At 34.7% G+C, this 16022-nt stretch overlaps 2 protein-coding genes across 2 annotated transcripts in view; one reads left to right on the top strand and one right to left on the bottom strand.

Moving 5' to 3' along the window:
* Window positions 1-16022, top strand: part of FAM227B (family with sequence similarity 227 member B) — a 195662-nt gene that overhangs the window by 60526 nt on the left and 119114 nt on the right. The gene's annotated exons all lie outside the window — the stretch shown is intronic.
* The window catches only part of FGF7 (fibroblast growth factor 7), a 54859-nt gene continuing 49364 nt past the window's right edge, over window positions 10528-16022 (bottom strand). Inside the window, exons 3-4 of the mRNA XM_010965286.3 lie at window positions 12690-12793; window positions 10528-11674 (exon numbers count right to left, since the gene is read on the bottom strand). Coding sequence (XP_010963588.1) covers window positions 11480-11674; window positions 12690-12793 — 299 coding nt within the window. The 3' untranslated portion in view covers window positions 10528-11479. The remainder of the gene's footprint in view (window positions 11675-12689; window positions 12794-16022) is intronic.

The raw sequence follows: 16022 nt of genomic DNA, 5'->3' as shown, positions 1-16022 counted from the left end.
GCTTTAAGTTTTTTTACCATTGAGAATTATGTTAGCTGTGGATTTGTCATAAATGGTCTTTATTATTTTGAGATATGTTCCTTCTATACTAACTTTATTGAGAGTTTTTATCCTGAATTGGTGTTGAATTTTATCAGATCCTTTTTATGCATTTATTGAGGTGATCATGTGATTTTTATTTTTCCTTTTGTTAATGTGATGTATCACATTCATTAATTTGCAGGTATTGAGCAATCCTTACATCCTTGGAATAAATCCCACTTGGTCATGGTGTATGGTCTTTTTTATATATTATTAAATTTGATTTACTAATGTTTTGTTGAGAATTTTTGTATCTGTATTAATCAGATATATTGCTCTGTAATTTACTTTTTTCGTAGTATCTTTGTCAGTTTTGATATCAGAGTAATTTTGTCCTTATAGAATGAATTTGAAAGTGTTCCTTTCTCTTCAGTTTTTCTGGAATAGTTTGAGAAGGATGGGTATTAACTCTTCTTACATGTTTAGTACAATTCCCCTAAGTCATCAAGTCCTGAAATTTTATTTTGGGAGTTATTTGATTACTGATTCAATTTCAGTGCTACTAATCAGTCTGTTCAGATTATCTATTTCTTTCTGATTCAATCTTGGAATATTGTTTGTTTCTAAGGATTTGTCCATTTCTTCTGGGTTATTCAGTTTGTTGGCATATAACTGCTCATAGAATTCTCTTATGATTATATTTCTGTGATATCAGAAATAATATAATTTTTCCTCTTTCATTTCTTATTTTGTTTATTTGGGTTCTCTTTCTTTTTTCTTAACAAGCCTGGGTAAAGGTTTATCAATTTTATTTATCTTTCCAAAAAAACAGCTTTTGGTTTCCTTGATCTTTTAGGTTTTTTTCTATCTCTATTCATTTCCTCTCTGATCTTTATTATTTCCTTCCGTCTGCTGACTTTAAACTTTATTTGTTCTTTTTCTAATTTCTTTAAATGGTTGGATGGATGTTTATTTGAGATTTTTCTTGTTTCTTGAGGTATGCCTGTATTGGTATAAAATTCCCCCTTAGAATTGCTTCTATATCCCATAGAATTTTAGGAAGTTACATTTTTATTTTCAATTGTCTCAAGGTATTTTCTGATTTCCTCTGATTTCTTTGTCAACCTATTGGTTTTTTGGAGCATGCTGTTCAGTCTCCATGTGTTTGTGTTTTTACCATTTTCCTTCCTCTAATTGATTTTTGGTTTCATACCATTATGATTGGAAAAGATACCTTAACTGTTCATTGTAGTTATAGTTGATTTTATAATTTTTATCTTTTAACCTTTGTACTAGCTTATTTAAGTAGTTGATCCACAGCCTTTACTATATATTCATCTTTACCAGTGGAATTTTGCTCTTCCTATGATTTCTGATTGTAGCCTTTTCTTTTTCACTTAAGACCCTTTAACACTTCTTGTATAGTAGGTTTAGTATTGATGCAGTCTTTTGTTTTTGCTTGTCTGAGAAGCTCTTTATCTCACCTTCAGTTCTGAATGATAACCTTTCTGGGTAGCATATCCTAGTTTGCAGGCTTTTTCCTTTTTGCACTTTAGATATATTATGCCACTCACTCCCTGCTAGCCTGCAAAGTTTCTGCAGAAAAATAAGCTGATAGCCTTATGTGGAGACAGGAGGGTTCCCTTGTATGTGACTCTTTTTTTTTTTTTTTGTCTCTTGCTGCTTTTAGAATTCTCTCTTTAACTCCTGCCATTTTAAATATAATTTGTCTTGGTGTGGGTCTCTTTGGTTTCATCTTGTTTGGAACTCTGTGATTCCTGTACCTGAATATCTATTTCCTTCTTCATGTTTGGGAAGCTTTTAGCCATAATTTCATCAAATACATTTTCTACCATTTTTTCTCTTCTCCTTCTAGGACTCCTATAAAGTATGTATTAGTACACTTGATGTTGTCCGGAGGGTATCTTAAGCTATTCTGCTTTTTTAAATTTGTTTTTCTTTTTGCTCTTCTGATTGTATCATTTCCATTAGTCTATCTTCCAGATGGCTCACATGTTCTTCTGTATCACCTAATGTGCTGTTAATTCTCTATAATGTGGTTTTCATTTCAGTTATTGTATTCTTCAGCTCTGACTGTTTTTTCTTTATATATTTTCTAGTTCTTTCTTAAAATTCCCACAGTGTTCATCTATTCCTTTCCCAAGCTCATACAGCATTCTTATTACTCTGACTTTGAGCTCTTTATCAAGTAAATTGTTTATCTTTGTTTCATTAGAGTCTTTCAGGGGGACTTTCTTCTTTTGTTTTAAACATATTCTTCTGTCTTCTCATTTTGTTTAAATTTCTCTGTCTCTGAAATTATGTGAAACGGTTATCTATCTGTGTCTTGAAGGTGTGTCCTTGGTGAGAGTGTTCCTATGCAGTGTTCTTGTGCCCAGTGGCTTGGGTGGGAGATCTATATCTGAAGTGAGCAAGGCTGGAGCTTGCCCTGGAGTGTGCTGGTAGCCACCAAGCTGGTGATAAATGGGGCTGGAGTTGGAGGGGCTAGAGCCAGAGCCAGGTGCAAGCTGAGGCTTTGTTCTGTGGCCATTACAGCCCTATCATGGGTGGAGTTGGTGTCTAAGGGCTTGGAGCTGGAGCCCTGAGGGAATTGAGTTTTTCCAGGGTTTCTCCACCTTGGTTTGGGAGTGTCCAGGGCCTGAGGGTTTGAGGCTGCACTTCTGTTCTGGTTTCAATTTTCCCCAATATGCATGCTTTGGTTAGAAGTTGGGTCAGGGCAGAGGGGTTGGTGCCACATTACTGAGCAGGCTCGTTCAGCATAGGCAGGGATGCAGGCTTCAGCGATGGTTGTCTCAACATTGGAGCTATCCTGTCTCCTTCCAAGTGTGAACAGGGATGCACTCTCTGGCAGTGGCGGTCTTCACCCTGGAGGTAGTCTTATTTCCTTCCAAATATGTGCACCAAAGTACAAGCTGGCAGTGGCTGCTAACACTGTGGTCAGAGGAAGGACCAGGGTCTGAGCAGGCACCATTCCCTCCAGTCTGTGCACTCCTGTTGGCAATAGCAGCCACTGCTTAGTGGGGAGCACCACCAGGGCAAGAGGGGCTGGAGCAGGAGCCCAATGTGGGCTGGAAGGTGTGCTGGGCACAGTCCTGTCAAACCAGAGTGCCAGGCAGTTTTCAGTCTGCTGCCTGTGACTGGGAGTAAGCAAGTCTGTGCGTTCACTCTTTAAGAGTGAAGTCTTAGTTTCTTAGAGCCCTCCGGTATGCCCCACTGATTTTCAAACCAGCTAAAGGAGTTTGTCTTCCCAGTGTCAGACCCCATAGCCGGGGTGCTTAATATGTGGCTTGAACCCCTCACTCCCCAGAGAGGGTCCCTGAACCTGTGTCACCCTTTCCTCTTCTGTGTCCTCCACTAGAGGTGCAGGTCCTAACCAGATCACTTCTGCTCCCTTCCTACTAGACTCTATGTAGATCTTTCTTTATAGCTTTTGTTGCAGAAGAGCCATTTTTCTTGTTCACAGTGAGAGTTATTCTATATATAGTTGCCATTTTCATGTGTTCTTGAGGGGAGGTGAGTCTGACATCCTTTTCCGTCATCTTGAACCCACCCCAAGGTGGCACGTTTCTATTCATTTGTAACAACTACATTTATATATTGCTTAAATATTGGAATAATGCTTTGTAATGAGGTGTGCTTAGCATTCTGTCACTGAATTGGAATTGGTTTATTCATTCAGTGAATATTTAGTGACTTCTTACTCTTGTGCCAGATTCTGTTAAAGGTACTTGTGATATGTAAGTGAACAAAATTCATAAGATTCATTTTTTTGGTAAAAGTTATGGACTAGTGAGGAGAGAAAGACAATGGCATACACACAGTGGAGTAAGGGAAATATAAGGTTTATGGTAAGTGGTGAGAAGATTGGACAGGTAGAGACAATTGTTTGACAGCTTTGGAGGCTATTTTAAAGATTTTAAATTAAACTCAATAAGCAATAAGAAGCTAATAACATGGATTCTTTACATGGCTACTGACATAGTCAAAGTAATATTTTAGGAAGATTAAGGAGTTAGGTAGTATCTGAGATGGGGAGAAAATCGAGATAGAAGAATGATCAGGAAATAGTCTCTAAACTTTGAACATGATGTAACAAGGTTGTAGACCAAGAAAGACACACATCTGAGATGTTGAAAAAGAGGAGGCTAGCTGGGTTTTGGTGATACCAGATAGTCAAAGGGAAGTAGAGACAAAAACAAAAGCTGATTAAATTTTGAGCATAAATATTAAAGAAAGTGTTTATCTACTGTCCTGTACTGAGAGTTGGAATATATATTGGTGAAAAGCATTCTAAAAATCAAATTTGCTATTTTCATTTTTAAAGGATTTTTTGAGTCTAATAATTCAACTTATAATTATGTTAAAATAATCAGAAATATAAAGAAGTATGTACAAAAAGTCATATTTCTGTTAGTGAAAATTTTGCAGCAACCAAAATAACAATAGATCAATTAAATAAAGAAAAGTAGAAGCCCTCTCATCTAGCTTAGTTCCATTAGTTGGTTGATTAACTGAAAATTTTTGTTGAAGTGGAGAACCATTCAATTGATACGTGTATGCCTTAAATATTTTCTTTACTTCAAACAGAACAATGTACATTCATTTGTCAATTTTTGATATGGGGCTGTTGTCTTTTCTATATCAGTGGGCATATCATGCCCATTAAATATTGTCTATAATATCATTTGAATTTCTTTAAATGGCCTGAGAATTCAGTGGTATCTGCCAAACAATCTGAGTGCATAATTCTAGATTTTCATTGCTTTTTTTTTTCCTGTTGTCTTGCCCATAGCTAATTTAACATCTAAGGTTTTGGTTTTTTTTTTTTTTATTGTTGTTGTTTTTGCAAAACGGAATTTTTTTTAATGGAGCTACAGTGTAAAGCAGGTATTTTATTTATTTTGGGGTGGAGTCTCCTTTTTTATCTTTTTTTATTGAAGTCTAGTCAGTTTACAATGTTGTGTCAATTTCTGGTGTACAGCAGAATGCTTCAGTCATACATGAACATACACATTCATTTTCATATTCTTTTTCACCATAAGCTACTACAAGATATTGTGCTATACAGTATAAAGTTGTTCATCTATTTTATATATACCAGTCAGTATCTGCAAATCTTGAACTCACAATTTATCCCTTCTTACCCCCTCCCCCATAACCATAAGTTTGTTTTCTGTGTCTGTGAATGTTTGTTTTGTAAATAAGTTCGTTTGTCTTTTTATTTATTTATTTATTTATTTGGATTTCACATATGAACGATCTGATATGGTATTTTTCTTTCTCTTTCTGGCTTACTTCACTTAGAATGACATTCTCCAGGACCATCCATGTTGCTGCAATAACATCTAAGTTTTTAGTTATTTTCCATTGCTACTCCATAGTCCACCCTAAGAACTTTGGCTTCTATTCTGAATAATACGGGAAACAGTTGCTGTTCTGAATAGAGAAATTGCATGGTCTGAGATACGATTTGACAGAATCAATCTGACTGCTCTATCTGAGAATGGACTGTGGTGTTGATGTGGCGGGAGCGAGCTGCAGGGAGAGGGTATCCTTTGTGCACTGTATACTCCGTAATTGTCCTATGCAAAAACAGTTGTAGCTCTCTTTCCAGCACTTGCGTTTTTCATTTTAACCCCAATTGTGTATAGGGAAATATGAAGACATGTACCAGGGATCCAAGAAGCACTGCAAACTTTAGAATCATATTAGAAAATATGAAATTAGGTGGGAAGCAGCATAAGGCTTTTGGGGTGTTGAAGGAAGAAACAAAGATAGACTCAGGCATAGTTCCTAAAGAGTCCTCCACCGCTCACCCTCGTTTAGTTAATTGGTTCCCAAATGCATAGGCAATAGAATCTCCTGGAGACATTTAAAAATACCATTGCCTGGGCCCCATCCCAGATATACTGATGCAGTCAGCCTGGAGTGGGGCCTGGGCCTCACTATTAAAAAAAAAATTCCCAGGTAATTCCAGTGTGCATCTTACATTAAAATCAATTCTTTTTCAAGTCTGTTTAGGTTTTCTTATCCTCAGGTAGTCTTGGGCAACTTGTAACTGGTTACCTCTGCCATCTAGGACAAAGCTCTATGGCTCGAGGAATTTCAGCTGGCATCTATGATCTTATTCTCTTGATGTAGAGAGGTGGAAGGGAAGATTACCTTCAGGTTGGGTCCAAAGGCAGGGTCATCTCCTTCATGTGGAGGCAGTGATACTGTTAGTTTCACAGCTACATTAGGAGTTCTAAGGAGGCACAACTCAAGCTAATAGGCCATCCAGACTATGGTTCAAACCTTTTCTCAATTGTTCTATGTGGTATTGGACTTAAAGTATTCCTCTAGAAATGATCAAGTATGTTACCACGGAGTATATACCTACTTCATCTTTCTCTGCTGAATGGCTCACCCCTGAAAGCCATGAATTACTCTTATTGGACCCTAAGGAATCCTATCTTGTGGTGGTGGCTTTGAAAATGTCCAGTTTATGACTTGTGTTAGGCAGCCTTTAGGATGGCATCCAGTGATCCCTGCTTTCTGGTTATGTGCCTTTGTTAATTCCCTCCCTTTGAGTATGGACAGAAGTGATGGGACAACACTTTCAAGATTAGGTTATAAAATACTGTAGCTTCTAATTTGGGCAGTCTCTCTTACTCTCTCTGATTCCTTTCTCTGTGGGAAAAAATTATCATTTGTAAGTAGTGGAACAGTTTGGCCTATGTGGCGAGGAAGTGATATTTCAAACCAGCAACCAGCAAGGACCTAAGGTGGCTCCCTCTCCTAGTTGAGCACTGAGGTAACAGGTAACTGCAGCTCTGGCCAAAACCTTGATAGCAGCCTTTATAACAGTTTCTAGCTAGAGACACCTAGCTAAACCATGCCCAGGTTTCTGACCACTTTAACTATGTGGTAATAAATACTTGCTGTTTTAAGCCAGTAAGTTGTAGGGTAATTTGTTACACAACAGTAGATAATTAATACTTGACTGGATTTGTCAAGAGAAAGGCCTGCCATCTTTAAGCTAAATGTTATTATTCATCTCACATTTCAATTATTAGAAGGTAAGTTCTGATGATATGAAAAGAAAATAAATTTGTATAGGCTCCCATAAATTCAGTGATGGGGATTTGAAAACTGGAAACACATAATAATCAGGAAATAAAAGGAAAATATAAGAGACATCTTCTCAGGTAAGAGTAAATTCAGGGTTTTGGGGGAAGAGACTAGGATGTCATCTGTTGATTTCTGTCAAGTCTCCTCAACTCAAGAGAAAGTAAAATTTCTTGACAAACCATTTAAAGTTAAAGGATAAGAGAAAGCATATGTGGGCCTGAAGGAACACCACCTTCATTGAAAGCAGCTGCTTTGCTGGATCAGTATAGAAGTGGAATAGAGGGTAGCCTGGTGGAGGGGCAGTATAGCAGCAGAAGATTAAGAGGTACAAACTATGTGTATAAAGTAAGCTACAAGGATATGTTGTACAATACAAAGAATACAGCCAATATTTTATAACTATAAATGGAGTATAACCGTCAAAAATTGTGAATCACTATATTGTACAACCATAACACTGTACATCAACTATACTTCAATGAAAAAATGATATTTTAAAAAAAAAAGAGTAGCCTGGCAAAAATACTGAAACAGTTAGACATGAAGTTTTTATGGACTATTTCATATTGAGATATGCATCAGGAGCTCAAGCCAGAGAGATCAATTAATAGATATTTCTCCAAAAACTCTTTAGGGTGATGATAGAAATGGTCAAGGCTGATAATCATCTAGTACCCACAAGTTAGTCACAGTGGCCTGAATCTATTCTAATATACTCTGATTGACCAGTAACCACGCATACTGGTCATTAAGTCTTTTTAATATCACTCCAGTTCATAGTAAACTTTAGATAATGTTTCGGTTTTCTTTAGCCACTTGTCATCTGTGTGTAAAGTTGAACTACGAGAGGTACAGGATCTCTTGTGTCTTATTCATGCCCAAGTATATGGCAGTGGGGTAGTAGTGCAGATGAAGCCACATGATGAAACTTGTACGTCTTTCTGATGCATCACTTTCTTGCTGGTATGAATTTCATTTTAAAGCGAACATAGGTGTATTTTGGAGTAAAGTGCAAAAATCACATGAGTTTTAAGAGAAAGATTTTCAAGCAGTTTTGTGTCTTCGGTCAGCCACCTTTTCATTATTCCTTAGTCTCTCATTCTGTCTCTCTACTATTATTGGTATTTCATTAAAGAATTGTGAGGGGCACTGCTTTTAGGGTATTCGAGGTTACAGAATTGATTTTTACTACCGCTGGTCCCATAGTCCATCTTTAGGTTCTTTGTCACTTTAGAGAACCAGAGAGCAAACTCTAAGAGATGGAAACTAAGAATTTATCTCCAGCATCCCTTCTCTTCTGTCATTAAGTTGAATTTTAGCCAACTGAAAAGCTGACGGTTTATATTACAGCATTTTTATGTAAAAATGTTTTATTTCACTAATTGTGTTGAAAGTACCTTTTGTATTACTTCTCTTGCTAACATTTTATATTCTTCTATTTAATTTTTTCTTTTCTAATTCTTGGAAACCAATGTATTTAACCAATTTTCTCTTTGAAAGAACATTTTAGAAAAGATTCCTTTGTTTATCTGGGTATTTTGCACAGTGCTCTCCATTTGTAAGTAATGAGGTGCATGTAAGGTGCATTGAATAAGAGTCAGGATTGGAAATTTCATCTTTTCTTTCCTCTTTTTGAGTCAAATCATCACAGTACAGACTAATCATTATATATGAAGTGGATTGCTGAAACACGTCACATTTGCATGCAAATGTAAAGGTCATATCTCAATAGGAATTTTTTTTTAAAGACCACTAACTATTAATCCTAATCATCTAAGAACAGGAAGCACATACTGAATGACCTAGATTCTCGTGGCAGCTCTGACCCTGACCAGCTGCATGATTTTAGATCTGTTATAACCTTGATTTCTCGGTCTATAAATGAATGGGAAGGACTAAAGCCCCTGGCTTTAAGTTTTAAGATTCTTGAATTTTAAGTGTTTGTAACTAGTGCAGATTTTATTTTCTAAAATTTGCATGTTAAGTGTTTAAAAAAAAAAGGAGGTGAGAGAAAGGACAAAGAATTATAAGTATTTCTAGGAATGCTACCAGATTGAATTTACTGATAATACTATTGGTTAATTTAGCATTGCTTTGTAATTTGATCAGAACCATAACTCTATAAACAGAGTATTAAGTCCTACCATAGCTCATATCTTGTGTATATATTCATTATTTCCACTTAAATTTCCACATAATCATGTTTCTTAACTTCTTAAAATGAAGTAAGATTAGTCTCACTATGAATTTTCTTTGATATTCAAAAATTGGATGAATTCATGTAAAAAATGATTATGGGCAGACACTCTGCTAGGCAATAAGGAAACAAATATGAAAAACATATGTCCTCCTCTGCTCTTGACATGTTCACAAGTCACCAGTCACAGAAGCCTGATCGAGGAACCTAGGCTAGCTAGCAAGTTCCTTGAATCAGATAACAGTGAAAAGACTATCATTCATGGTGTTTTCCTAGAGTATATCTGAAGAAGGGCAATTCTTTTTAGTTTCCTACAGCCTGGTCACATAGGTGAGCCACAAGAAAATCAAGTGAATCTGTTATTTCTGTTGGCTTAGCCTTTTCGTGTAACTCTCACCTATAAACGTATTACTGGATAGTATCTGTATAAAATAAAAGGACTTAAATGACAAGCATTTCGAAATTAAAAGCACTATGATTAGCATACCAACAGTCTAATTTAGGTCAATGCTGACCTCCTATTGATGAACAATAAAGTGCTATCAAGATCTGCCAATGGAAGAACTGTGAAGGAGAAACTTATCTTTCCAGTACATCCATTATCAGTTGCCTGACCTCAAGCCTTCCCTGAGATTCAGGCCCTCAAATCCCTAACTGTATGTTCTATTTTGGGCATCTTGCTCTTGCCATCGGACAGGAAAATAACTTTCGATGCTGCCATATTTTAAATGGCAGAGATTTCTAGAAATTAGAAAAATTAGTGACTTTAAATAAGCATTATTTTTTAATGTAGTACTTTTCTACTCAGGAACTCAAGTAGAGTCTAACTTTAAAATCATGTTAGTTCTTTTATCTGCAGTGATTTTACTTATAAGATCCAAGTTAGTTGACAAGAGTATGTGGCAAAACATATTCCACATTTTTGTATTGTTCCTTGTGAGACATCTATTGTAAGCATTGCTGCAGGCTGTCATTTTTGTCTGCCATCCAGGATTTGCTGGCCCAAGTCCTGTGTACTAGGCTTGGTGTTGGTCATGAGTGGGAGGGGGAAATTGCAGTTGAGCCAGATGGTTTTGTTATTGCTTTAGAATTAAAAGCATATGAAACAGATAGAGCTTATTAAGGTTATTTTTTTTATAAATAACATAAACTTAAATAACAAAACAATAAAGTTCAAATACAACTTAAAATAGAGTTTAATGCTGTAACCACAGGGGAAAAAAAGCATGATTATTTGTGGGAAGAACATTATTAAAAGCCATATTCCCAAATATGAATTATACAAAAGATAGATTATGTTACTTGAAAAAAAAAAGTAAAAGATTTTTGAATTTTACTTTTAGGGATTATAAAATGTTATCTTGTGGTGAGTGAGATGAAGTACAGTATTATGATTATTGCTATTTTATATACAAGGTATTTGAAAACATTCTTTAAGTAATACCATTTCAATTTGAGCAGCATTAAGGACTTTGTCTTGTTAATAGGTACAAGCATGTTCTAATCCTACGCTTCTGTAAAACTACCTATTTGATTCAATTCCATAATAGAATTTTTGAGAATGTTCCTTCTTTTCTGATTATAGTGTAAGTGGTTCCTAATTTTTCACTAGAAAACATTTCAATACTGCTCATCTTCCATGGTTAATGTTGGCTTGATTATCTGACAAATCATTCCAGCAGCCTTTAGATCTGACATATCTTATATAACATCTTCTGCATTATTATTATTATTATTATTATAGCAGCTATTTTATAAGCAGATAGGAATATTTAAATAATCATTATCAGATAATCAAATCTAACATACTCTTAAGGGTAAATTAATTTAAGAAAAAACATTACTATTACTAACATCATGATTGTACAACCAGTTTTACAATTTTTTACAACTTTTAGTTACTAAATCTGATTTTTGTGTATATTTTTCAAATCTTTCTTTAATGCAGTCTCTTAAAATAAACATAAATGCGCAAGTCCAGCTTGATCAGTTTTTCAGTAGTTTTCCAGCCTTTCTTGGTTACTTAAAAAAAAAAAAAAGAAAGAAAGAAATAGAAATGAAACAAGAAAGAAAACAGTCCACTTAAAGAAATCTCCCTGCTGGAACTGGTTTCTTATATGCCATATATGATTAGGTTATTGCCATAGGAAGAAAGTGGGCTGTTTTTTGTTCTTTCTTCGTTTTTTTCCCTCTTACAGGAACCCCCTTTTGATTTAAGGCAACAAACATTTCTCCTCCACTGTGTGTCCATTTAGCTGATGCATATGTGTTGTAGTGGTTTTCCAGAATTAATTCTTTGAAGTTGCAATCTTCATTGCATTCTTTCTGTTAAAACAACAAACAACATTATCCAAGTGATTTTTAAATAGACTCAATTGAACAAAGAATAAGCAGTAATATTTGATAGAATTAAACATACGTGACTTTTTTGAGCAGACACAATGCAGTTTATTAGATACAGTTAGCATTTTTTTCTTAAAATTTAAAAAAGGTAAAACAATACACTATGCAACATAGTTTTGAACATGCAGCTTTTTGGCAGTCAGTTGCTCCTATTCTTTAGTGTTAGGAGCCATTTCCCTCTAATTAGCAGCTCTCAGATTACTATACCCAAGTCACTTTTCTCCTAACAACTGAAATTTTCATATAATTAGGAGAAGGACATACTTCACAACTTTTATTCATTTACTATTACTCTGCCTGTGATGGTGATAGGAAATAAAAAGTTAATTTGTTCATCCATCCAACTATTCATTCATTCATTCAGTTAAACTTTTATTTTTATATAATTAGCTTGTGCCAAGTATTGTGCTGTGCTGTGGGAAATCAAAGGACAATCAATTATACTTTACTACAGCAGGATGAACTGTTACATACTTCATATTGTAATAAAGTGGGAACAATGGAAATGCTTACAGTTCAAAGCCTATGATTGTGAGATTGCCATTGATAAACAAATGTCTGGATTTTTTTTCCCAAAGAATTTTCATGTCAGCAATGTGCAAATTGGGTGAACTTTAACAAAGAGAGCTTTAATACTGACAAATGGACATTTTAGATTTTAAGTATCTAAAATGTAAATGGAATTTTAGAGCTAGAAGGATCCTTGGAGGTCAGTTAGTCCAACTCAAGAAACCAAAGTCCAGAGAGCTTAAGCAATTTGTCCAAGGTCACACAGAAAATATTTTTTTCTTAATTCTTAAATATACAATGTTTTAATGAAATCATTGGATTATATAGTTTGAAAAGAATTAATCCCATTTTTACTTTTCAGAAAAGCAAGATGTTTTTGACAAAAATAAATTTGAGAAATATAGTCTAAACTATCAATTATCAGTACCTTTGCATAAAGTTTTCCTTCCTTGTTCATTGCAAGATAATATTCACTTTCCACTCCTTTGATTGCTACGATTCCAACTGCCACTGTCCGGATTTCCATGATGTCTGCAAGGAATCACAAAAAGATATGTCAGTTATTCACTCAGCTTTGCAGATTATCCAAGGACCATTTGTTCTTATTTCTGTTTCAGTTGGAAATTAAGATTATTAATGTGATTACTTAGTCTGACACCCCCTCCAACCCATAAATGCATATACACAAACACCAGATTAGTCCTTATTAAGTGTCAGAAGTGCAAACTATTGATTTTTTTATTTTATAGGAAAAAAATCTGGATTCAAGGAAAGAGTTATGTGTTTGAATTTAGCTTTTTCTTCTCTAGAGTCACATTTCTAATTTACTATAATAATATAATAACATCTAACATCTATTGAATTCATACCACATGCAAAGGATTGTTTCAGCACTCTTATGTATTAATATATCTACTTATCACCAAGACTATGAGGCAAGTACTCGTATTATCCCCAGTTTACAGAAACTTAGACACCAAGAAGTTAAGTAATTTGCCCAAATTCTCAGCTAATAAGTGGCAGAAGTGGAATTTGAACCCAGATGGTCTGGCTCGTAATCATTATATAACATCATGGAAATACATATATAAGCTAATAGCTTTACTTTTCTACTTAACCTTTATATTAATAATTATTGCTAACAGAATGTTTTTGAATATACTGAAATTGAATACAATTCCAATTAAAGCAGTTGTAAGTAAATGATAGTAAACAGAACCTACTATTTTTAAAATAATTAAATATATTAAACTGATAGTGAGTTTTTTGAAACAGGAAGACAGTCTAAAACCAAATTATGAATCCTGCTCATTTTTACAACTTTGTATCTTTTTAATTAATTTTTAATCATTGTTGAAATTGTTTTTACAAAACTTGTAGGTACCACAAGAATGTTAACTATTTTCTTTTATTGTACACCTTTTCCTTAAGTGCTGTATTTTAGTGACTGTTACTAAATACAGTTTAAAAAAAAATCTCAGTTTTTAAAACAATGTAGAAATTAAAACTTTAGGAAACCTGTTCATGTAACTACTATTAATTATACTTTCAACTTGAGACATTCTCTTTCCTGTGCTTAACACAATGCAAAGAAAATTGCAGATGAAAATGATCTGCATAAGTCAAGTCCAAAAGCTGTTTTCTAAAATATTCACTTAATTAAAGGAAATTCTGTTTTTTTTTTTTTTACTCCATGCTTTCACTTCAACCTCTTATTTATTCATCTTGCTTCAGTTTTCCTATCTGGAGAACAAAATTGCTACCCACTTCATCAGGATTAACGTAACCTAGCTAATATTTATTGTTGGCTTCACATATCTGCTGCATATAGAAGCCATTTTCCCCCTATACTATGCTTAGCACAAGTCAAAGCCCATCCAATTGAGATTCTACATCTGCTTATCTAGAAATTAAAGTCTATGAAGAAAATACAAGAGATGGATAGTTACCTTTTTAAGTGCTTATGAAGCATTGTCAGAATGCATAGAACTGTACTGTAATATTAGGATACAAAGTAAGAAAAACAGCACTGGTTTATAAACTCCAGAAGTTAAAATCTAACCTAAACAGCAAAACACATATGTAGATCCACCTGAATTAAAAGGGAAGAAAACTTTTGGAAAACACAGCCCTGAAGGGGAGGCTGAGGGAAATTTGTAACAGTTGCTTACAAGTGTATGAAGGATGTGACGCTGATGCATTCATGCAACATTCAACACATCTTCAGTGAGAGCCAATTCTGCACTAGGCTCAGTTCAGAGACAAACCCTGCCCTTCTGGAGTACTGTATCTGGCAGCTAACTCTTCTTCATGGTCAGTAAAGGAAGATCAAAGGGCAATAATTTATTGGGCAGCAGAATCCAATTAGGTTAAATTTATATTAATCCAATGAAGAATACTAAAATTCATTGATGCAACATATCTGTAATACCTTCAAAGTTGAGTAGATATATCTGTTTAAGGACATATGGACTAGATGATTTCTAAAGATCTTACTACTGTAAAATGTTATGAAAAAGTCAATGTTTTTCTTTCCTACCCTTTATTCCTGCTATTCCTCTCATTAGTCAACACTGTATTTTGTCTTAGATAGAAAGCAGAGTACTGATGCATAGGCTTAGGGTATCTTTTGTGTTCAGTTTTAATTAGGGAGTGAAATCTGTAATGTTTGCTAGGTTTTTCTTTTATGGACCAGCTGTTTACAAAATATAACCATAGAATGATAGAGGTATTGTTAATTATGGTATGTGATCACTTTCCCTTCAGATTCAGTCATGGCAATATATTCATATTGTCCCACCTCCAAACCCTTTTCCTCTATCCCCTGCCTGTCCATTGTCCTCCATATTTTTGTCGCACTCTTGACACAGGTGATGAACATTGTTAATCTTATCCCTCCATACATTGGGGTTAAAAATACCAAAAAAACTTTAAATTTTTAACAACACAGTTAAAAAGTGGGCAAAATATTTGAACAGATACCTCACCAAAGTAGATACACAGGTGGCAGATAAGCATATGAAAAGATGTTCAGTCTTTAAAGATTCTACTTTTAACTGGGGTGAGGACAGACTTGAAAATATCAAGGTTCCTGGTTCAGTAATATTTTTAACTGTTTGATGTATGTTAAAAATTATTTCATTAAGAAATCAACATATCTAAAAGTAGATAGTTTGGGAGAGCATTCAGTAGTATTGGTAGAATTAATACCCTATCAGTCCTGACTTTCTGGTCTGCTCTGCCCCATGTTCTGTGCCGTTTTTTATTCAAGAAAACCCAAGAAGGAAGAAACTAAAGTTACCATTCTTTCATTCAAGTGCGGAGTGGGAAGTGATGTTCCTACAGATCCACAAAGATATGTAGAAGAATTAAGTGTGTAAGCTTATGAACTCCAAGCAGGAAGCCAAGGGAATTGCTCAGAAAAGCTATAGAAATATGTAGTGTACAGATATTAAGTTAGCCTTTAAAATAATTGTACATGGTCTTTTTTGTCTACAGTATGTCTGTTGCATTATATAAGATAAATATAAGGGTTTTTAATCTGAATTTAAGAGAAGTTTATGTGTGTAAATAACACAGTAAACTTGCTCCCAAATATGTAAGGTGTATTACATGGGTGCATCAGATTGTTAACATAATGACTATGATAGCATAATGACAGAGTTCCAAAAAAGAAAGATCAGCTTACACAATGGAACATGAAAAATGAAACAACATCTCCAGGTAAATTGGCCATTTAGACTTGTTAACAATATTTTTG

Source organism: Camelus bactrianus, chromosome 6 (assembly GCF_048773025.1).
Source record: "Camelus bactrianus isolate YW-2024 breed Bactrian camel chromosome 6, ASM4877302v1, whole genome shotgun sequence".
Lineage (NCBI taxonomy): Eukaryota > Metazoa > Chordata > Mammalia > Artiodactyla > Camelidae > Camelus > Camelus bactrianus.
This window is presented reverse-complemented; position numbering and strand designations above follow the sequence as displayed.